The sequence below is a fragment of the Simochromis diagramma genome, unplaced genomic scaffold (genome assembly GCF_900408965.1).
Source record: "Simochromis diagramma unplaced genomic scaffold, fSimDia1.1 OVJJ01000005.1, whole genome shotgun sequence".
Classification (NCBI taxonomy): domain Eukaryota; kingdom Metazoa; phylum Chordata; class Actinopteri; order Cichliformes; family Cichlidae; genus Simochromis; species Simochromis diagramma.
The window spans coordinates 321620-345290 of NW_024387097.1; the positions used below are offsets into that span (position 1 = coordinate 321620).

Sequence of the window (23671 nt, forward strand, 5' to 3'; positions counted from 1 at the left end):
TGTTGGCTATTGGTAATTTTCTCAGTATTATTGTAGAGTCTATATTTTATAATACGAAGCACACTGAGGTCACTGTTTTGATTTACGTAAAACTGAATTGAATGAATTTCACCTTCTTTTGATGGCTTTCGTTGGTAAACCTAAAAATATAAAAACTGTATATAGATGGATAAAAATTTACAGACACCTTGAATATTACGATGTTAACATGTTTAAGATGTTATTTCTGAGACTGGTGGAATTTCATTTCTCAGTGGTTTGCTGTTTGCTGGGTTGGTACCTGTTCACTGATTTATGAGCACGCCATTCAGTTTTTCTGTTGGGCTGCAACTTAACATTTATTCTTTAGATTTCCTTGAACTCTTAAGTTATGCAGAGGTCTTGGCCGACCCATCATTTCTTTATACTAGCATAAGAGGCCAGACTTTCAACTAATTTTTATTTTAAAGTGCTTTTGAGGCTTTATGAAGGTGTTCCAGGTGCTCTTTGAGAGTTTTTAAATCATTTTAAATCATTTCTGTCCAAACAAATGTTTTGTCACACTCAGTTTTAACGTTGCCAGCTAAAGTTTATTAGACCAGCGTTAACAGAAGCATGTGCGTGAGTGTGGAACTTATCAGCTGTGCTGGGACGATGTCTTTGGAAATGTGGACCAGGACTGAGAAAACAAACTAACAAAGGTGCATCCTGACAACAGGAAACAGCCAAAGAAATGTCAAGACTACAACGGGAATTCCATAAATTTAGGATTTTCCTACTTGATATTCACTTTTGTTGTTCTGCTGAACAACAATTTCTTTCACAGAGGACAGTGTATGCTCTCACAGTGACCCCCAAATAAAAGGTGTAATATTGTGATGTCAGAGTTTCACGAACGCAGCTCTGTGCTGAAGACGGGCCTGTTCTGACCTGTCAGCTCATTCCATCAACTACAGAACAGCTACACTCTTTTATAAATTCAACACCATGTCACAAAGTCTGCAAATGTCAAAAATCAACCGTTTTAGTAACACATTACATACTTTTAAAAATGGGGTTTTAACGATAATCTAAAAATCAGACAAATCTTTTGTTTGTAACTTTATAAGAGGACAAAACACATCAATGAGATTCACTACAGACAGGTTTTACAGACAGGCAGAGAGAGGGGCTCCTTATTATCATTAAGGGACAACGTCATGCAAATGAAGCACAGCAGCCTAACAACATGCACTAAAATAAGAAAAAGCAAAAATCCCTCATTTAAACTTTGTCGTAAAGTTTGGGAAAATGCAGAGGAGGTTTTTTATAATAGTGTTCTTTGTCAATGACTCCTGCACTTTTAACAAATGTGAGCGAGTTAAAGTCACAGCGACAGGGCAGAGGACATTTGGGACGGGGTTTGAACGTCATTGTTCACCTGCTCTACTCACAGTCGCTTCGCTTCTGCTTTCGTTCACAGTATCCCACAGTAACGCTCGGGTATCTAGTCATTTTGAAGTTGTACACCACGATAACTGTGTACAGAAGCAATCTACAAAAACTGCAATAGTTCAAGCAGATTACAGCATAATGTCAGCAGCTGGATACAGACGTCAGTGGCATTGGTGTAATTACTCTCACCACCATCAGGAGGAGACAACAGTTCAAGTTTAACATTCTTTACATTGTTGATGAAATATAAACGCTGAAAGCCAACCTTGAAGATTTGGATGGCCTGTTGGTGTGTGAGTCCTTGCAGAGACTCTCCGTTCACCTCCAGAATCTCGTCTCCTGTGTGGGGAGGCATGAAATCACCGTTAGTAGGTAATGATCTCTGCCAGGTGCTGTCAAGCTTTTCCTTCCAAGTCAGTAACACAGAATGAACAGGAAGTAATACCCTCCTTCAGCCGTCCATCAGCTGCCGCAGCACCGTGGGGGAATATTGTCCTGACAAAGATGCCCATCTGACCACGTGCTGAGTCCTGCCCACCAACAATACTGAACCCAAGGCCCTGTGGGAGTTGGAGTCAGGCAGAACAGCAGGAACCAAGGGTTCAGTGTTATCATCACAGCTTTTAGTAGTGACACATGACAGCGCACATTTAGATGTATCGCCATGCATAGGTTTCTTTTCTCCTTACATAGATATCAAGGTCGGTAGAAGTTCCTACCAGATATATTGAAAGTTGCAGTGAAAACATCATTAACAAAGTAAAGTGTGAATGTAAAATGTTTCTGTTGATAACAATGATGTAACACAGGTCAGAGGTCAGTCTCTGCTACAGGATGACAGTCGACTGCACAATGTGGGTTTACTTTGAAAAGCTTATGGAAATAAACACAGTCAGAAGATCCTGCAGCCACATACTGCAAAGGGCCTTTGTGACAAAGCACTGCTTATGGTTTTGGCTGCGGGCTAAACCCTGCCACCTGCTGTCCAGCCACAGGCAGACTTCACAACTCCACAAGCGAGTACAGAACAGAAGGGTTGAAAGTGAAGTCCACCAAACAGAGAGCAGTAGGCCTGACAGCACTGTTGTATGGGTGTGACTCTACTGTAGACGCGTCAAGCTACTAGATCAGTTTCACCAGCCCTGCCTCATATGAATTGGTACAACAGTGTCTCTAAGGTAAATGTACTTTTGCAAGCCTGCTGCAGTCTAAGATGGTCTGGATTTGCATGTGCATGCCTGTCCTCTTGGACAATGATAGCCTCTCGGTCCAAGAGGACAGCAAAAAGAAGACACTAACCCCAAGTTGCTCTCCGATGCATCCATGGGAGTGTGAATGTGTGTGACTGTTAGCTAGGAAGCACTGAAAAGCATCGAAGAAAATGCTTGTGTGAATGGGTGAATGTGGCATGTTGTACAATGTGCTTTGAGTGCTCTGGGCCGTAGACAAGAGATGTGTAAGAATCAGACAATCCAGCAACAACCAGAGAACCACAAAGGGCTTAAATACAAAGAGAGCCAACAAGGGAAGTTGAAACACACAGGGAACACCGCTGGGAGGGAGACGGGCAGGAAGCAATACACTAAACACAGGACGTTAGACTTTCAAAGTAAAACAGGATGAACACGGGGAACAGAGACAGAACTAAACATACATGATAGACATGATAGACACAGGGAAAAAACTAATGACATGATTATTGATTTTAGGAAGTCCTCTTATAGCTCATCACCCTACTATCATTAAAACTGCCGATGTTGGGATCGTTGAGAGTTATAAAGAGCTAGGTGTGGTACTTGACCATAAACTGTGTTTTGAATCTCATGCTGATGCCACTACTAAAAAAGTTCAACAAAGACTGTTCTTTTTAAGGAAAATAAGATCTTTTAATGTCTCATCTCAGATGTTGTCCTTGTTTTATAGAAGTTTTATCGAATCTGTGATGTCCTTTTGTATCGCTGCCTGGTTTGGTAACCTGACGGTGAAGAACAAGAATCGGTTGGGACTTCTGGTAAAAACTGCTAGCAAAATTTCAGGGCGCTGGCAAGATGAACTTTTGGCCATTTACAATAGAAATGTGCTTAGAAAGGCTCATTCTATTATTAATTGTGTGAACCATCCACTTCACAGTGAGTTTGAGTTGGTGCCTTCCGGCCGCCGTTATAGAGTACCTGTGAGGACTCCAGGTCTCTTTTATCCCTACTGCGTCTTGTCTCCTTAATGGCAAATAATTGTCCTTGAACTTTCTATCATTATTATTGTTATTATTATTTTATAGTATTGTTCTGTTTATTTTTATCCTCCTGCTGCTAAACTAATTTCCCCTTGTGGGACAATAAAGAAATTGAATTGAATTGGGAGGCACAAACAGCAACAGACTAAATGAACAAGAACTCACAACCAGAAATACAAATGATTAAAGCAGGAAGAATGAGGAAACTAAACAATGCTAAATGAGAACATAGGAAACCTAGAAACATGGGTCACAGACCTGGGACCATGACACAGGCTGGAACTGTATTTTTGTGTCCTTTGTTTGTACTTTAGGAGATTTGTAGTAAAAATAACACATTTTGGCATCAACGTAAAGAAATGCAGATGTAAAATGTAAACGTGAGGTCAGAGTTTAAATGTAAAATGATATTAGAATGTGATATTTACAGTCCCCATATGCCAGTATCATGTCCTAAATGTTGCCAATACCAACAAAGGCAGCAGAATGTATATAGTACAGCTATAACACGTAGTTTTAAACGACTGCTAATGACAGTCTGACAGTACACAGTTCCTGGGGTACAAGATTTCTGTCAGTTTTCAACCAATAAATGATGAACCTTCAAGACCTTGGTGGATGTCAGGCACATTTGAATGGATTGTTAACATGACAAGTAAAGAAATGGACTGGCACTTACAGTTTCTAGTGTTTCTGAAAGCTGATCTGTTATCAGCTTTCAAAATGCTGACACGTTCTCCAGCTGCACTTAAAAACTCACTTTAGTTGTTAGCGCAGTTCAGTTTCTCCAAGCTGTAACCGTGACAGCCTTTCTTCATTCAATGTGAGCGATCTGTGACACGACACATGATCAATGCTCAGCATCTAAAGCTTCATCCAGCTAACTGTTACACTGTAAACCTGGAGAAGTCAGCAGAACTTAAAACACCTGAGGTCACCGACTGCCTGAAGTTTTTTTTAAACTGATGAACTTAAAAGTAGAATTTTGTTTGACCCCCCCCAGTTTAATCACAATGAATGTTTTACCCAGAATATTATATCCCATACAAATGTTGCCTCTCAGGATCAACAGAAAAACATTCTCAGAGATTGAGGGATATCTTCCTAAATGTATATGGCATGGGAAGAAATCTAGACAAAAGATACAGATTTTACAACTGCCTACAGATGAGGGGGGCAGGCGCTTCATAACCTTCTATATTATTACTGGGCTTGCCACGCACAAATAATCTCAGGGTGGTTCCTTTCTATACCAAGGCGAGCCACCAGTAGATACTTGGTGCTGTGACCCTCTTTCGCCTCTGTCTTTTATCTATTGGTCTGGCTGACCTTCCTCTTGGTGTCAGAAATCATTTTATTTTGATGCCTACATTTAAGGTTTGGCATAATATTGCTGCCCACATGGGAAGAAGAGGTTTCTCTAGTGCACTGCAGCCTCTAATTAGGAATAAAGCTTTCCCTCCAGGTATTGGCATTAGTATATTTGATGACTGCTCGAGGTTCAGCTTAGTGCAGAAGCATGGTCCAAACCTTTTAGATCTGCCAAGAAATTGTTTTCCTGTAACCGACTCCAGGAAAGCCGTTACAGAATCGTACACAGACTGCAGCGTACGCCAGAGTTTCTAAATAAAATTCATCCTCAGATTTCTCCTCTTTGTGTAAAGTGCAATACGGATGTGGGGACTTACTACCATTGCATATGGCAATGTCCTTTAATTACTAGATTTTGGAAAAATATTGCTATAGAGCTTCGCTCAATCTTTCAGCAGATGATCCCACTGAACCCTGTGCTGTTCGTTCTGGGTCTGTCTATAGAAGGGCTCTCTCTGTCTTCTGTGCAGATGCTTTCGTTAGGTAAACTTTTACATTTAGCGAGGCAATGTGTACTGTTTCAATGGATTCAGAGACGGCGCCTCACTGTTACACAATGGTACAGAGAAACGTTCAAGGTGCTGCCAATGGAGCGCCTTAGTGCCATCATAAATTGTGATGCTAAAGTGATGCTAAAATAAACAATATGCTAAAGCATATAGTTAGGGCTGGACCAGGTGACCCTGAATCCTCCCTTAGTTATGCTGCAATAGATGTAGGCTGCTGGGGATTCCCATGATGCATTGAGTTTTTCCTTTCCAGTCACCTTTCTCACTCACTATGTGTTAACAGACCTTTCTGCATTGAATCATATCTGTTATTAACCTCTGTCTCTCTTCCACAGCATGTCTTTATCCTGTCTTCCTTCTCTCACCCCAACCAATCACAGCAGATGGCCCCGCCCCTCCCTGAGCCTGGTTCTGCTGGAGGTTTCTTCCTGTTAAAAGGGAGTTTTTCCTTCCCACTGTCGCCAAAGTGCTGCTCATAGGGGGTCATATGATTGTTGGGATTTTCTCTGTATCTATGAAGCGCCTTGAGGCGACTTTTGTTGTGATTTGGCGCTATATAAATAAAATTGAATTGAATTGAATTGAATTGATGCATTCTGTAGGATATGGCGGTCTTTGCTTGATCACCTACCTCGTGACCTTGCTGTGCTATTACATAAAGGGGATCACATTTTGTTTTTAAACACAATAATTAATGTCTTTATTCACTTTTTTTCTCTCCCCTTTTTCTTTCTTTTTTCTTTCCCTTGACTTGAAATGTGGAATGCTGTACATATTCTGAGCCAGACATGTACATCTATAACTCATGTACCTGTATTTGTTTTGTTCTTCTCTTCTTATTATTTCTATTTGGCTGTGCTGATTTGTTGCTGTTTGTATTGTTCCAAACAAATCAATAAATCATCGTTAAAAAAATAATGTTGAAGTTTATCAGAACTTCAATATTTTGATCAGTACCTTCTTGGTTAACATTGATACTCAAATCAGAAATGTTTTGTAGTCCAGTTATTACTTAACATAAATAAGAAAATGAAATAAAATAAAAAAACAGAAAACACCTCGTCTGGACTCTGTAGGGTTCTAGTAGTAGTCTGTTTGACATTTTTCCAAGAGGCTGATAACAAGTCCAAAACAAGAATTCTAGCTTTCAAAAGGCTGCTTAATATTTCCCTGAACAAAAACACTGCGACATTGTTTCAGAAAGAGAAGAACTCAGCATTTGCTCTGAATGAGCAGCAAGATATTCCTCCAATAAATTTCAGCCATTTCTCTACATGATCAAACCACTTTCTCTTTGCTTTAACCAGCTCATGTCACTTCCCTAACAATTACTGAGCTTTTTTCATTAGTTCAGATTTTTTCTTTAGCTCCTTCATCTTAAATGTAAAAGATTAGACACTGTTATCTCCATATACAACGGAGAGCACTGCAGTAAAAACAAACTGTATGTATGTCAGACTAAACACACTGTCTACAGTTTAACATCTTAGCAGTCTGCCTCAGTTACCATGGTGAACTCAGTCAGCTGTTAGCTTATTAGCTGTTAGCTTATTAGCTGTTAGCTTACGGTGTCACTGAGTGAGAACTACTTTGCTTGTCACTAAAATGACTTGAAAAACAGAAATTTAAATAAAATAAGGACACTCACCGTGATCTAACAATGCTGTAACATGAATGAATGCAGAGTAATGTATGGACGGTGTTTCTACGCTTTCAATAAGACTTCAATCACATTTCAAAGGCAACAACTGCAGACAAGTAGATGCACCTCCACATCTGAGAGGAAATTAGCTCACTAATTAGAAACAAGAAATAAAAGATAAAAACCTAAATAATTATTTAAGTTTTTCAAATATCATCTTTATGTTTCATAAAGATGTGAAAGCAAACAAAAAACAACAACAATAATAATAACTGCAGGAAAATCTAAGTTTAAGAACCTGGGAGCAACTAATAAAAGACACAGAAATGTTACTTTTACCCCACTGTCTTAGATTAATTCAGGTATTAGATACCCTAACCCTAAAGACATATTACATGTTTGAGGACAAACGGACCCTGGGCGCAAAAGCTATTTGAGCTAGCTCTGAGACTGAGACATTTGTTATGTACATGTTTGCAGTGCCGGGAGGAGCTGCATCACCACCCACAGCTTTAGAAAGATGGACACTGAAGATTTTATTCTGAGCTGATTATAAATCAATGACCTAATCGCTGTTTCCGTCCTATACTGATGACTGAATCACCGTCAAAGTGCTCATGTTAAGTACACAAAGCAGCAAACTAATATCTAACTGTGATTTTATCCTGTGCATAAACTTCCACAAACCAGTTTGCTCCGAGTCAGAAACACATCCATCGTTTGTTGAAGAAAATCTGCCAGAGAGCAGGTTAAGGTTTCAGTTACACTGGTAACTGACTCAGAGTTCAGGTCTCTTTCTGGAACAGTAAATCTGAGTTTCCTACATTTGGAACAGGACCCTGTACTATCTGGTTTATCCTGGTAACCTCAGGGTTAACCCTGGGTCTTCTCTAAGAAGAAGCTGATTTACTTCTTATTGGGATAAATCACCACGGTAACTTGTGCAGATTAGAGGTCAACACATAGAAAATCCCTCAGACCTCTCTGCAGGAGAACAGGAGGGTTTAAAGTTTTTAATTAGTGTCTGATGTCTTTGTTTTAATTGATAAGCTTCAGCAATAAATATAATGTTTTTATATTTAATGCTTTTAAATCCTGAGACAATACTCTGCAGCTAAGAGAAGAAAAACTAAAACTGTTGGGAACTGGGTTACTACGCAGCGAAAGGGTTACATGAAAGGATGCGGGACCTCTGGAGTCTTTGATACCCAACATCCAGACTGACGGTGAAACAAAGAGTAGCTCCGTGTTCCAGCCTTCCATAGAAGGAACTGCTTTTTATTTGTTTTTGTTTCTAATGTCTCTGTAAAGCACTTTGAATCACCTTGTTGTTGAATTGTGCTATACAAATAAAGTTGCCTTGCCTTGCCTTGCTAATCCCAACTAATGAGGTACAACACAAGTGCTACAGCAAAGGGGAACCAGGGCTTCAGGTCAGGGGGAGATGTCATCACCGTCACCTGTATTGGGTACCAAGCCCACGAGAGGTGCATTGAGTGCAAGAGAAGCTGACCTGGTGAAGCTGGAAAACTAGACCACAGTCAGGGAGGGTCCAGGTTTCTGACTACCAAGACTACGTGAAGTCCCCTCTGAAGGTCTACAAGAAGAAGTGAATGCAACATTACAGGCAGTCCTTACTGGGATCATCAGGGAAGCCAACAAGCTGATCTACAGCACAGCAGCAGGGATCACAAAGATGTTTGGCTTTAAGACGAACAGCAGCAAGGAGCAGTACCCTCCATGGAGAAGGAGACTCGAGCTAGTCTAGAATGAAGCCAACTATCAGAGCTGCAGAAAGGTGTGATAAAGAAAGGGACGCCTAAGAAGTACAGTAGGCTGTCCATACCCGAGGCCTTGAAAACTGCCAAGTAAATGCTCACAGCCTTAGACAGTAGCTTGAAGAGGTACACCAGAGAGTTACAATATGAGAACAGCCTCACATGAACTGGAGCCAGAGCAGACAGGAGAAGGATGCAACCCATAACAGCAATGCTCAGTGGCCACTGGATCTAAGAGCAGATCAAACCTCCCTGAACAAGATCCAGTGACCATCACAGTGGTCCATCCAAGAACGGGCCTCCAGTATGAAGAGTTGCACAGCTCCAGGCCCTGACATGGTTCACGCCTGCTGGTTGAAGTTGTCTGGCAGCACTCATATGAAAGAGAAGGGTGACACACCAGCTACTGATAGACAGAACAGTCGCCTGGGACTGTAAGACCAGACTGACCAACCCGTGCACTACCTGGACTGACTACAAGAGAGCCAGTAACTCAATGCCCCACACATGGATCCTGGAATGCTGAGAACTATACAAGATCAACAGGACCCTAAGAGCCTTCATCAGGAACTCAATGGGGATGTGGCGCACAACACTAGAGGCCAACTTCAAGCTCATATTTCACCACTAAGTGCGGGAGCTACCAAGGAGATGCTCTGTCCCCACTGCTGTTCTGCATAGGCCTGACCCCCCTCAGTGAGATCATCAACAAAACTGCCTACAGATACTGACCACGGAACGCAGCAGCTGTCAGCCACCTCCTGTACATGGATGACATCAAGCTGTACGCCAGGAGTGAAGGAGACATCGATTCACTGATCCACACCACCAGGATATACAGCAATGACATCGGGATGTCATTCGGCTGAAGAAGTGTAGTCAGATGATATCAAAGAGAGGGAAGGTAGTCAGAACTGAGAGGATCAACATTGCAGACATCGAGGGCAGCTACAAGTACCTGGGGACCCTACAGGTAAGTAGGAAAACCGAAGAGGCCACGAAGAGGTCACTAAGAAAGCTGCAATCACCAAATACTTATACTTATATACTTATATAAAGTAAGGCAAGTCCTGAGGAGTCCACTGAATGGTAAGAACCAGATAGAGGCGATCAGCATCTACTATTATAACCTGCTGGGATAATAAGCTGGCTAAAGGAGGAGACAGAAACCACTGGCATTAAGACAAGGAAGGTCTTTACTATGCATGGAGGGCTTCACACCAACTCCAGCACCCTGAGGCTGTACCTGAGAGAGAGGAGAAGCAACCATCATGGAAAGACAAGCCAAACTGGCCAAACTGGTCAACACGTCAAACATTCAAACAGGCAAAGATACTGCACAGCAGGACGCTCCCAGGCCTCTGGTAGAGGGCCGAGCTTGAAGGATAGACCGCCCGCAGGCGCGAGAGGGGAATTAATAAATATATATGTTTGTGTGTGTGTGTGTTCTACTTTGTATAGTCTACATATTTTCTTCATCTGTCTTTTATAACATTATTGTTGTTCGTCTATGCTGCATCTATCCGTCTCTGTCCGCTCTGCTTGGGCTGTGCCAACTGTGGGAGCCCTTTCATTACTTACATCATTAAGAAGAAAGACAGCACAAGCAGATGCTAACAAATCATGTAAGGACACATTAACAGCAGAGAGATGGGTCTTTTCAGAGGCTCAAAGCTTTATTCATGTACACATGCCAAATGAGTGCACTTACCTTGCCCTGACCTTTCATTAATACTATACTGGAGATAATGGATGGCTGTGCCAGTCGCCATGGAGATTCCACTTGAACAGTGCTCAGGGAGCGAGCTGATTTCTTAATGATCTGATATTCCTGGAAATTGAATGAAGCAAAACAAAGTCTGACAAATAAATTTCCAAACAGTTATTTACATAGTGATGAGACCTTTCACTCAGTCTCTGACATAATTTGCATTTTCACACGTTAGGAAAATACCTTTTTTTCCTGTTACACGTTACAGGTCTATGTTAATGTATATCTAGCTACACAACATTAAGAGGCTATCATTCTGATTTATTTTTCTCAGGTAAGCGCTCGTGCCATTTTTCATCTAACACTGGGAGAAAGAACCTGTGACACTGACTGACCTGTCTCACTCCAGACGGGTCCAGCTGTTGAGGTAAGGAGTGTTTACGTCGGCCGGGCTTCTCCACCATTTCAAAGGAGCTCGTCCCATTAGCCACAAACAGCTCATCATCCTCACCCACTGATTCCAGGCGAGTGCTCCCTCCTAGGTCGAGAGAAACATTTCAAATCTTGTTGTTGTTGTTGTTGTTACTGAGCAGTGTGTTTCTGTGAAACACTAACCCTGGGGTCGGCTGCACAGCTTCGTGGCTGTGGGGCCGCAGCAGGATCTTTGGGCTGTTTCCCCCTGACTTTGCTCTTCTAATTTCTCCAGGCTATCAACCTGCAAGGACACGCACACGCTCTTTGTAAGCAGCTATGAACATCTGACACTCCTTTGGCACCTACCAAGGAACACACAACAAATATTTGTTCAGACAGTAAAATACATTTTACTGATCTGCCAAAAAACTAAAGCTATTTCTGTGTTTCTGTTATTAGACTGTGGGACAGTAACACTCGACGCTCTAACTCTTCAGTTCAAAGCTTTAACACTGTAAAGTGCAGCCGTCACCACAGATATTAAAAGCAGCACCGAGCGCACTCGCTGCGTGCTAAATCACCAGATTAATGATTTTTCTGCGACACTAATTTCATCTTTTTTGCAGCAGTGTTTAAGTTTACTCTTATATTTGGGGTTTCACTTCTGATTCTCAGGGTCCTGATTTAATTCAGTTCAATTTTGACTCAGACAGAAATATTATAATTATGATCGTGTATCTTGGACATGTGCTGTCGAAAGAACCTCTCTAAACCACAGCTGTCAAACTCCAGTCCTCGAGGGCCGCTGTTCTGAAACTTTTCCATCTGCTGCAACACATCTGAATACAATTAGCAGGTCATTAGCACGACTCAGTAGAACTGCCTGCGTGCTGAGGTGGAAGCCCTGACCCTACATGCAAGTGTTGGGAGAAATTATATCCTGTTCATTCACTCATGAGCTGCTGTAACATTTGACTCTGGTAGCATTGACTACTGGAGTCACTACTAACTGACTCAGTGACATTCAAATTCATTTATAAGTTTCACATCATGTGTCTTCCTGGATTTTGGTTGATATTCTCCCTCACAGTGAAAATGAAACTACCATAAAACTTTTTATTCTAAGTGAGCAAACTTTCAAATTCAGCAAGAGGTCAAAAAACAATTTGTCTCACTTTACATATTATCTGTTTGTACCATGTAGGACTTGTGCAGACTGGTGCTACTGTTGGAAGTCTTGGTGTGAGCAGCCTGGGACAGGGATGAAGTGGAGCTGCAGGTGCTGACAAGGTCTGGCAGACTGGCGGATGGAAAAGGATCAAAGCCTACATCTGAATCCTCCTGCAAGGACAACAATGGATGTGTACATGCAAACCTTATTTTTTACAAAACCTTCAAAAATGCAGCCTACTACTGTCATACTAGTTTAAGGAGCTTGCAAAGAAAAGCATCTGGACTTCTTTAAGTTGCTTGAAGACGTTTCACCTCTCACATCTGAGAAGCTTCTTCAGGATCATTAGGGGGTCCATGTCCCTCTTGGGGGGGGACACTCCCACAGGGCTTAAATCTGGGACCCCGAAATTTCCTTTTCCCTTTCGGATTTCCTTACCTGGATGATTGAGCATGCATCAAGACATTTTAACCCACTTTGGCAAGGACTGCCTAAAGCTAGTACATAAGTACAAACAAACAGCACGTCGGATGGCTGATTTCCTCCAGAAATGGAGGATCGTGTGCCTGGCGGGACTGTCGATCGAGGACGCTGAAGATATCTACCTATTCGGAACCATGATAACAGGGTTCTTGCTGATCGGAGCTGGCTTGGCCCTGATTTATTGGAGAATTAAGAGAGTGGAACCAGCTGTTCAAACCCCCACAAGGCTGCCCGCTGGGATTGAAACGATGGGACGAGGTGCGGCTTCTCAGAAAGGGCTCACTGAATGCAGCATGGTTAAGAGCTTGGAGGCGCTTACGGCCGCAGTGAATACTCAGAATAACACCTCTGAGCGTATGTTGGATTACATCAGGGAAGAATCCACTCGGAACAACATCTCTGGGCGGAAGCTGGATTACATCGCGGATCAGTTGGCTGCGGTCGTGAGGTCTCAGAATCTGCTCTGTGAGCGAAAGACTGAAAAGACCACGGAATTGAAGGTAAATAACATCACGGAGAAACTTGCAGCTATTAACGGGAGATTGAGAGACCAGTGTCGGAGTGTTAAAAACAGCTTGAAATTCTCCTGAGTTGTTTGTAAAAGAAAAATCACCATCATAATGCGGCTACCCCTTCGGCGCCAGCTGTGGGCTCAAGGCCGGAGCCGAACAACACCACCCTGATAGCCTGGCAGGGCGAAGGACACTGTCTCAGCTGAACTATGGACACGCACACACATACATATACACTGATAAGCACTCACTCATCCCCCCTCCCCTTCCAATGCCTTCGATGCTTGTAGCCTCCTGGGAACACGAGGCGGGTCTGTGCCCGCGCTGGAGAGACGGCGCAGTGGCAGGATGGCTGCTGTGTTGCCTGGGATTACTCCTTATCCCCTACCCAACCCTGTTGCTGGTCACGTGCTCTATAATGTTGTGCTGTGGACATTTATGTGCTTTCTGTGCAGAGGAGTTTTTTTGTTTCCTGTTCTCACGCTGTCCTCTATAGCCCAGCATGAGCAGAGGTCTCTTTTTTTTTCCTCTTGTACTTTCCCATTGTAGTGTATATTTCAGTGTTTTTTTTCTGTAATGCAACCGTTCTCTGACTTGTATCCCCATGTGATGTCTGTGTTCTAATCGCTCTAATAGGATATTATGGTCGACAGTATCGAACGCTGCACTGAGGTCTAGCAGGACAAGCACAGAGATGAGTCCACTGTCAGAGGCCATAAGAAGATCATTTGTAACCTTCACTAAAGCTGTTTCTGTGCTGTGATGAGCTCTGAAACCTGACTGAAACTCTTCAAATAAGCCTCTGCAGATGATCTGTTAGCTGTTTGACAACTATTCTTTCAAGGATGTTTGATATAAAGGAAGGTTGGAGATTGGCCTATAATTAGCTAAGACTGCTGGGTCTAGAGATGCTTTTTGAGTAAAGGTTTAACTACAGCCAGCTTGAAGGCCTGTGGTACATAGCCGATTATTAGAGATAGGTTGATCATATTTAAGATTGAAGCATTAATTAGTTACTTTTAGTCTCAGTTTCACGTTTTGCCTTTTAATTATCTTATGGTTCTAGCCTCAATAAATGGCTCACTTTCTGTTCAAACTCACTCATGCCTCCAGTGTCTGTGTTTGGATTTGTGCACTTACCCTACTGGCAACCACCAACTGGACCAGACCTGCAGCAGAGCGGAGGATAGCAACAGCCTCCTGATGAGTAAGACCCACCAAAGACTGATTATTAATCATCAGTAACTCATCACCAGCATGAAGACGTCCATCCCTGTAAAACAGACACACACACACACACACACAGACAGAAGGGGGGTTGGAGAGAGGTCAACAAATATAAACTAAACCATGTATTTTATACATTTTTCCTTCCTAACTTCACCTGTAAATGGCGCCTCCCTCCTCTATATGTGTAATGATGATGCCATGAGGGGAACGCTTGGAGCCACGCCCCCCTGTGATCTTTATGCCAAGGCCCTCCTGACCCTTCACCATGTGCATTTTCCAGATGTGGTTGGTATCTCTGGGCTACAAAAAAACACATGAAAAACAAACAACTTATCACACAGAGTCAGATATAAATGTTACTACATACTAGATATATTATCAGTAATGTGCAAAAACATGAATTATGTAGAAAACAGAAGCAAAAATAAGCTAGCTACACACATTTTGCATGATATACAGGAATGACATACCAGTTGTTTCTCACAACACTGACCTACATGTTAAACCGCTATCCCATTACTCTCTTGCTTTCCTTGGAAATCTTTAATTAAACATGGACTAACTTACATGGACCGGCTGGTCATATGCAATCATGTGGTTAAGGTCCATTGAGGCACTGTTGATAAATCACCAAAAAAGCACCAGCTCTTCCCCTGCAAACGACTATATTTTCTGCCCTGCTGGTTGGTTGCTCCACATTGACAATGCACAGTGGCTGCAAAAGTATTCGTCCCCCTTGAACTTTTCCACATTTTGTCACATTACAGCCACAAACATGAATCAATGTTATTGGACTTCCACATGAAAGACCAACACAAAGTGGTGCACACGTGAGAAGTGGAACAAAAATCACACATGATTCCAAACATTTTTTACAAATAAATAACTGCAAAGTGGGGTGTGCGTAATTATTCAGCCCCCTGAGTCAATACTTTGTAGAACCACCTTTTGCTGCAGTTCCAGCTGCCAGTCTTTTAGGGTCTGTCTCTACCAGCTTTGCACATCTACAGACTGAAATCTTTGCCCATTCTTCTTTGCAAAACAGCTCCAGCTCAGTCAGATTAGATGGACAGCGTTTGTGAACAGCAGTTTTCAGATCTTGCCACAGATTCAGACTCTGTGTGCCTTCCAGAGTGTTCTGGCATATGCACACACATCCTCAGGCCATGAGAGGTCGTACCTTCTCTTCCTGATTTATGGTACAGGAGGATTGTATCTGTATCTCTTTTAGTATAAGAGCCTTTTGTTTAGGTGGACCGCTGGACTCCTGGTACCGGCTTTTTAAGGAGGCGTTCACAGGGCCATATCTTGATACACACACATACACACAGATGGTACTCTTTGTTCACATGTATGCCTGTGTAAGACATCATATGTTAATGAACCTATGCATATTCATGTAACCACGATAAAGAGCAGTGCTATGGGGGAGCTGACTGAGAGTGGCTGGGGTTCGAGCGGCAGGAACAGCGCTCGTCTCAGGCGTCTCCCTCGTGCACGAGGTCACACAAAGAGCTCTGGTGACTTTCGTTTTGCTGTTGCCATTGGAGTAGAATTGTCTTGGCGTTCCAGCAATGGGTTTATGCTAGATGAACCTATCAACAGCTGCACCACAGTAGATTGTATTTGCTTCTCATTGAAACAGTTACTGAGTAAAACATGTTGGAAGCTTCTAACAGACGAGTATTGATCCGATTTGTCTCACCTGGCATAAATATTCACTGCAGGAAGAATCCATTTTGAACTCTAGCAGCTGACTGTAACACCTTAGCGGCTGGGGGGCAGCCTCGCCACCGTGTTGACGCTGGGGAGCAGCTCTGACCTGAGAACAGTGGTCCGGGCTTTCCTTAGAAGGTGTGGGGAGGATGTGAGCTGAGTTATCTGGAGGACTAGTTTCTATATTCTCAGGATGAGAACTGTAGTCATGATAAGACCTCCGGACTTCTGAGCTCGTACGCTGCCTGTCCTCTTGGTTGAAGGATGAGCGTGATATCACTCCAAATTTACGTGTGCGTCTGTAATTTGCAGAGCTGTCGGAGGACTCAGATGTGCTGCGACGCTGGTCTTCACAGTTGTCACTGGTGAGTGGGATACAAACACTTTCAGCTGCCTCGCAGGGAGGAAGAGGAGCCTTTCGCTTGACTCGCCGCAGCAGTATCAGGTAAATACAGCCTCCATTCCAGCACTGGTCAGTCAGGTAACTGTGAATAAGGCAAAGAAAAGATGAAATACGATAAAGGTGTCATAAAATAAAGGCAGAACTATTTTAGGAGTACAGTCTTTGCACTTAGGTCAGTATTTCTACACTTTTCTACAATAAAATGCTTGACTTGTGTTTATAATTGTTGAAATATAGTAATGTGCATAAGTTTCAAAACACCAGCTCTCACACCGACACGCCTTCCTGTGAATCATTCAAACATAAAAAGGCTCCTGACTCAAGGAATGAACCAGTGTTTGTCTACACAGAGCAGACAAATTAATAACAACTATTTTAAATCTTTGTTACAAGCACTTGTCACAAACACACATAACTGGTTGACATTTGTTTAGTTCATTTTATGCAAAATGCCAAAGATAACAGTTTGACAGTTTGGCATGAAATAGTATTTTTGAATTAGGAAAAGAAATCCATCAAAGACCTGACAGATGCATCTGACCCTTTAGTTTATTCTACTCTGTGGTTCACAGCAGAATGAAGGCTTCCACTTGGGTGGCCTCAGAATTTCATCTCTGCTTGTCGTTCTGTTGGCTTCATCAGGTGGAGCACAGCCGAGTATGAAGTGGCGGGAATGGGAATCAGCACCTCCAAGTCTGAGGTTGTGGTCCTCAGCTGGAAAAGGGTGGAGTGCCCACTCCCGGTCAGGGTCGAGTTACTGTCCCAAGTGGAGGAGTTTAAGTATGTCGGGGTCTTGTCTTGTTCATGAGTGAAGGGAGAAGGCAGCAGGGGATCCACAGAGAGGTCTGTTGGTCTCTCACAGATACAGATGCTGTACCCATCCATCTTGGTGAGGACAGAGCTGAGTGTAAAAGCCAAGCTCTCAATTTACCGGTCGATCTACGTTCCTAGCCTCACCTATGGTCACGAGCTGTGGGTAGTGACCCAAAGATCGCGGATACAACCGGCAGAAATGAGCTTCCTCTGAAGGGTGGCTGGCCTCTCCCTTAGAGATAGGGTGAGGAGTTCGGCCATTCAGGAGGGGATTAGAGTAAAGCCACTGCTCCTCCACACCGAAAGGAGCCAGTTAACATAGTTAGGGCTTCTGATAAGGATGCCTCCTGGGTGAGGTGTTCCAGCCGTGTCCCATCGGGAGGAGGCCCCGGGGCCTTGGTGTTCCCCCGGATAAGCTAGAGGATTTGACCCTGTGATCTAGCCCTGCATAAGCAGAAGAATATGGATGGATGGATGAACTGAAAACAGATGAAAAGCCATCAAGCTGTGACCAGCAGGTCTCTGTAAGGCAGGATAAATTAATGTTGATCGATTATTAAATCATTTGCTAAGAAAAATAAAGGTAACATTACAAAACATTGACTCTTAAGCCCACCAGAAGTGTGGGTGCATATTTTAGATCTACAGCAGAAGCATGACTTAACCTCAGCGTGACAGAAGTTTGATGTAATCACCATGAACTGAGCAAAAGATAGACAGTCACTGTAAAACAAATGATTACACTACCAGACATTTCTGTCCGCTGTACTTTCCAGACACAGATTGAAGCACTTTGTGCCAAAACACAGTGACAGACAGCTTTAGAGGGTTTATATATTTCTACAGGGTGGGCCATTTATATGGATACAGCGTAATAACATGGGAATGGTTGGTGATATTAAAGTCCTGTTTGTGGCACATTCGTATATGTGAGGGGCCAAACTCCTCAAGGTGGGTGGTGACCATGGTGGCCATTTAGAAGTCGGCCATCTTGGATACAACTTTTGTTTTTTCAATAGGAAGAGGACCATGTGACACATCAAACTTATTGGTAATGTCACAAGAAAAACAATGGTGTGCTTGGTTTCTGAAATTACGGATACTGGATGCCTGTGCTGGCATTTCTCCTGCGGTGTTGCTATCAGTGTGTGCAGAGTGGGAGAAGAGGGTTGCATTGACAATCCAACACAATGGGCAGCACACCGAACACATTTTATAAGTGGTCAGAAACTTGTAAATAACTCATGAAAGAATAAAGTTACCCTGTAGAAATATAAATATATATATATATATATATATACATATATATATATATATATATACATATGTATGAACAGCACCACCAAGGCTGGAGACGGAGCAATACTGGAAGAGCATATGGGAGAAGGACGCAACCCATAACGGCAATGCTCAGTGGCTAGTGGATCTGAGGGCAGACCACAGTGACCTCCCCGAACAGGGTCCAGTAACCATCACAGTGGCAGATATCCAAGAAAGGGTCTCCAGTATGAAGAGTTGGACAGCACCAGGGCCCGACATGGTTCACGCCTACTGGCTAAAGAAGCTGACTGCACTCCACGAGCGTCTGGCAGCACAAATGAACCAGCTGCTAGTTAACGAGAGACACCCGGAATGGCTAACCGAAGGTCGGACGGTCCTGATCCCCAAGGACCCCAAGAAGGGACCGGTCCCCTCCAACTACCGACCAATAACCTGCCTCAGTACTACATGGAAGCTCCTGTCAGGCATCATATCGGCTAAGATGAACAGGCACATGGGTCAATACATGAGTGGGACACAGAAAGGAATTGGCAAGAATACCAGAGGCGCAAAACACCAGCTACTGGTAGACAGAACAGTCAGCCGAGACTGCAAGACCAGACTGACCAACCTGTGCACTGCCTGGATTGATTACAAGAAGGCCTATGACTCAATGCCCCACAGCTGGATACTGGAATGCCTAGAATTGTACAAGATCAATGGGACCCTAAGAGCCTTCATCAGGAACTCAATGGGGATGTGGCGTACAACACTAGAGGCCAACTCCAAGCCCATAGCACAAGTCACCATCAAGTGCGGGATCTACCAAGGAGATGCTCTGTCCCCACTGCTGTTCTGCATAGGCCTGAACCCCCTCAGTGAGATCATTAACAAGACTGGCTACGGATACCGACTACGGAACGGAGCAGTTGTCAGCCACCTCCTGTACATGGATGACATCAAGCTGTATGCCAAGAGTGAACGAGACATCGATTCACTGATCCACACTACCAGGCTATACAGCAATGACATTGGAATGTCGTTCGGACTGGAGAAGTGTAGTCGGATGGTAACAAAGAGAGGGAAGGTAGTCAGAACTGAGGGGATTGAACTACCAGAAGGCAACATTGCAGACATAGAGGACAGTTACAAGTACCTGGGGATCCCGCAGGCAAATGGGAACCATGAAGAGGCCGCTAGAAAAGCTGCAACCACCAAGTACCTGCAGAGGGTCAGGCAAGTCCTGAGGAGTCAGCTGTATGGTAAGAACAAGATCCGGGCCATCAACACGTACGCCCTGCCCGTGATCAGGTACCCTGCTGGGGTAATAGGCTGGCCAAAGGAGGAGATAGAAGCCACTGACATAAAGACAAGAAAGCTCCTTACCATGCATGGAGGGTTTCACCCCAAGTCCAGCACCCTGAGGCTGTACGCTAAGCGGAAGGAAGGGGGCCGGGGACTGGTGAGTGTCAGCACCACAGTCCAGGATGAGACAACGAACATCCAAGAATACATTGGGAAGATGGCCCCAACTGACCGAGTGCTCAGTGAATACCTCAGGCAGCAGAAACCCAAGAAAGAGGAGGGAGACGAGGAACCATCATGGAAGGACAGGCCCCTGCACGGTATGTACCACCGGCACTAGGTGCGGTGACTCCCAAGCTAGGCGAGTGGCTCCAGCAGATCCCGGGAACAACATCGGAGATCTCTGTCCAGAAGAGCGCAGTCCTGGGAACAGCTAAGATACTGCGCAGGACCCTCAAGCTCCCAGGCCTCTGGTAGAGGACCCGAGCTTGAAGGATAAACCGCCCGCAGGGGCGTGCTGGGTGGGTTTTTTTATACATATACACATATGTGCTCACACTCTCTTCATCACTGTAGAGCACTTGGGTATAGAGAGGACTTCAAGCTGCCCCAGTCCAAATCATGAGCCTTGTGCCACTGTGCTTGGAGCTCTGATCACTCTGTTGGGTCAGACTGTGGCATTGCAGCAAACTGTCAAAACGTCTGCTCTGACAGAGCTGCTCACACTTGTTAATGATCATAATCCAATTTTATGTTTTATGTGTTTTATTTATTTATTTTGCTGTTTTCTGTTATTCTATTGTTTTAACTTATTTTCTGTACAGCACTTTGTTCCTGTGCTGGGTATTTTAAAGTGCTTTATAAATAAAATTGGATTGGATTGGAATGATCATAATGATGAATGATGGTTATCAATGCCTGGCTGCTGCCTGTCTCTTCAGTGTATTTGCTGTGGAGGTAATGAGTGTTATTTACTTTTCACAGATCTTCACTCATATATCAGGTTTTATTAATCTTACCTGGCTCCACTGACATCTACTCCCACCATTAGCTGCCCATTCAGTGACAGCAGTTCATCTCTCAGTTTGATCCCACCACAACGAGCTGCTGGGCTCCTCTTCCTCACCTCCGTCACCCAGATGCAGCCCACATCCATGATGGGGCTCTGATCCCTCCTGCTCCTCGGGCCTCCCTTCTTTCTTCCCTTTGGGTCTCCAAAAATAGGGATGTTTCCAAAGCTAAGGCCGAAGTCCGCAGCATCCCCCTCATCCTTACTGAGGGAAACCGTATGAAGCTCAACATCTAACGCCTCACTGTATGAGGCCCGGCTGGCTGATGGAGCTGTGTCCCCCTCCATGAAGTTGAAATGAATGTACTCCACCAACTTCTGAATAGCAGCCAGACAGAGGGACGTGTCCTCCACACGTCCTCCGCCACTAACAGTGCTGCACACACTCTCCCCATCCCCGTTCTGGTAGGAGTCAGGATCCAGCCGCTGCAGAGAGAAGAAGAGTCACCAATCAGGAAACAGACGTTAGTTTTCAACAAATACACATTAATTCTGTTCCTCACAGGCCACTTTTAATTTTTTCTTCTTTCTTTTTTAATCTTGTCCTGTCAGCAGCTTCAGAACTGTGATGTGAATGCACGGAGCACGCTTTGCTCCTGCAAGAACAGCTATACAGTATCTCGATCAGGGGTGTCAAACTCGCGGCCCGCGGGCCACTTGCGGCCCGTACACTGATGTGGAGAAACATAATGCAGTTTGTCTTTGAAGTGACTGTTTGTTAGGGAGGAAAATCAAAAGCACAACATGACTGACTATGAAGACGACACGAGCAGAGAGCACAAACCTGCTGAGGCTGTCGGTGACAGTCGCACACTGTGTGCACTTATTTATTCTGTTCTATACAAACACAACGTGCGCACACACAGAGGACCAGTGTGTTTGGAAGGCTTCAGCTAAGTTTGCAGTTTTGTCTTATACAAGATTTGAAATTTAAAAAACAAACGAAACATTTTAGAAAATATTTGTTTGTTTGTTTTGTTCTAGCTGAACACTAACGTGTGAGACGACAGCGCCAGCAGCGGCTCTCCGCTCAGTTTGACCCCCTGATCTACTGGCTCCTCTTGTTTATGGGAATCCTTTATCTGTTTGTTTATTCATTTCTGTTGGTCTTATTTCAAATATTACATTGAATGTGCTATAGTATGTGCTAGCATGTGCTATCACCAACAGCTTCACTGTAACAGACAAAAACAAACAGCAGCTGGGAGAGACACACGACTCAACAACCCTCTGATGGTGTGCACTGAAGTGGAGGGCATGATCACGTAGGAGCACGTCATGAAGTCTCACTCCACCTTTTGGTAGAAAAAGACGTTGGTTTTGTTTTTTTTACACCAAATGAAAGCAGATGTTGCTTCTAGAAGCAACCGTACGGAGCCGTGCGTCCTCCTGGGATCAAACCAGGGATCTTTCACTTGGTAGGTGAAACTACAAAACCATCAAACTTTGTTCAGTAAAAATGGAAAAAACGACGCTTGTGCAGCCAGAACAAAGCGCACAATGTTGAGTTGTCTGGGCATTAATGAGGTTGTGGTGGGAAATGTGTCATCGTTAGTCCTGTTTGTTTGTAATGTAGACACACTGTTGTTTTTCTGTCAGTGCGACTGTTGCTGTGATTCGGTGCTGTATAAATCAAACTGAATTCATCTGAATGACATTTTAATAATTAAATGAATTGTGCGTGTTTTACTCCCCATGAGTGTTTGTCTCCGAGCTCTCTGATTGCTCTGCCCAGCCCAGGGTCACCAAAGAGCAGTGAACGACTTTTCTGTGTATCGTTGTCTTTCCCTCATCTGCTGTCAGGCCATGTCTTTAACAGGTTTGCATCCTGCCTGTTTGACTTCTTGGTGTGATGCATGTCCTCCCACTCAGAGGTTGGGATTTAAGGTGGAATCAGGTAACATCAATGAGAGCATGCAGCATTATCTGATGTGGAGAGACTTCATTACCGTGTAGCCAGAGGAGCTGTCCTGACTTAGATCATCATCCTGCTGTGACCTCGTACTGTGAGCCCCACGCCAATCCTCCAGCAGTGACAGAATGCTTATGGCGTTGTCCTGAGTGATAGGCATCCTGGCATCTCCCCTTGTCCTTCACCAGGCGCCACTCTGATGCTTCCAATGATCAGTGTAGGAGCAGGAACCAGTCTGGGACGGCTGCCCCGAACCCATCTCTCAGAGAGAGCAGTGCAGAGACAGTGTGGCAGAGGTGTGAACCAGGGTGGATGTCATCACTGACAGGACACGTCTGGTGTGGGTCTGCAGCACGAGACAGAAGCAGTGTGATACAGACTTTAATACACACACACAGATAATGTTTGTTTTTCCTGAGTCATCGAGCTCGTCAGTCATTCCTGCCGCACACGTCTGTGCTCTCTGATGCTTCACATGGTAACAGTGCACCAAACAGAGCCTGGAGGGTAAAGAGCTCAGAGTTTTATGATGTACAGCACCAACCAATCAAAAAGCACCGTGCATGATCATTTCCAAAGTACATATAAAATAAATAGCTCAACGTAATGCTAGCCTACTGCTGTTCAGGCTTCAGTGCAGCTATGCCATGTTGGTGGCTGTTATAGAACCGTTTATATTGAGCAGCTAAACAGGAAGAGGTCTGCTCCACGTCATCACAACTGAAA

The 23671-nt window shown here is 43.9% G+C and overlaps 1 protein-coding gene across 3 annotated transcripts in view; it reads right to left on the minus strand.

The window, feature by feature from the left end:
• The window catches only part of pdzd2 (PDZ domain containing 2), an 81729-nt gene that overhangs the window by 27442 nt on the left and 30616 nt on the right, over nucleotides 1-23671 (minus strand). For all 3 annotated transcript variants that reach the window (XM_040046522.1, XM_040046521.1, XM_040046520.1), the window contains 11 exons: nucleotides 22983-23291; nucleotides 20984-21459; nucleotides 16173-16668; nucleotides 14622-14767; nucleotides 14378-14510; nucleotides 12269-12412; nucleotides 11273-11372; nucleotides 11053-11195; nucleotides 10658-10777; nucleotides 1859-1973; nucleotides 1679-1752 (listed from right to left, as the gene is read on the minus strand). In XM_040046522.1, coding sequence (XP_039902456.1) covers nucleotides 1679-1752; nucleotides 1859-1973; nucleotides 10658-10777; nucleotides 11053-11195; nucleotides 11273-11372; nucleotides 12269-12412; nucleotides 14378-14510; nucleotides 14622-14767; nucleotides 16173-16668; nucleotides 20984-21459; nucleotides 22983-23105 — 2070 coding nt within the window. In that variant the 5' untranslated portion in view covers nucleotides 23106-23291. The remainder of the gene's footprint in view (nucleotides 1-1678; nucleotides 1753-1858; nucleotides 1974-10657; nucleotides 10778-11052; nucleotides 11196-11272; nucleotides 11373-12268; nucleotides 12413-14377; nucleotides 14511-14621; nucleotides 14768-16172; nucleotides 16669-20983; nucleotides 21460-22982; nucleotides 23292-23671) is intronic.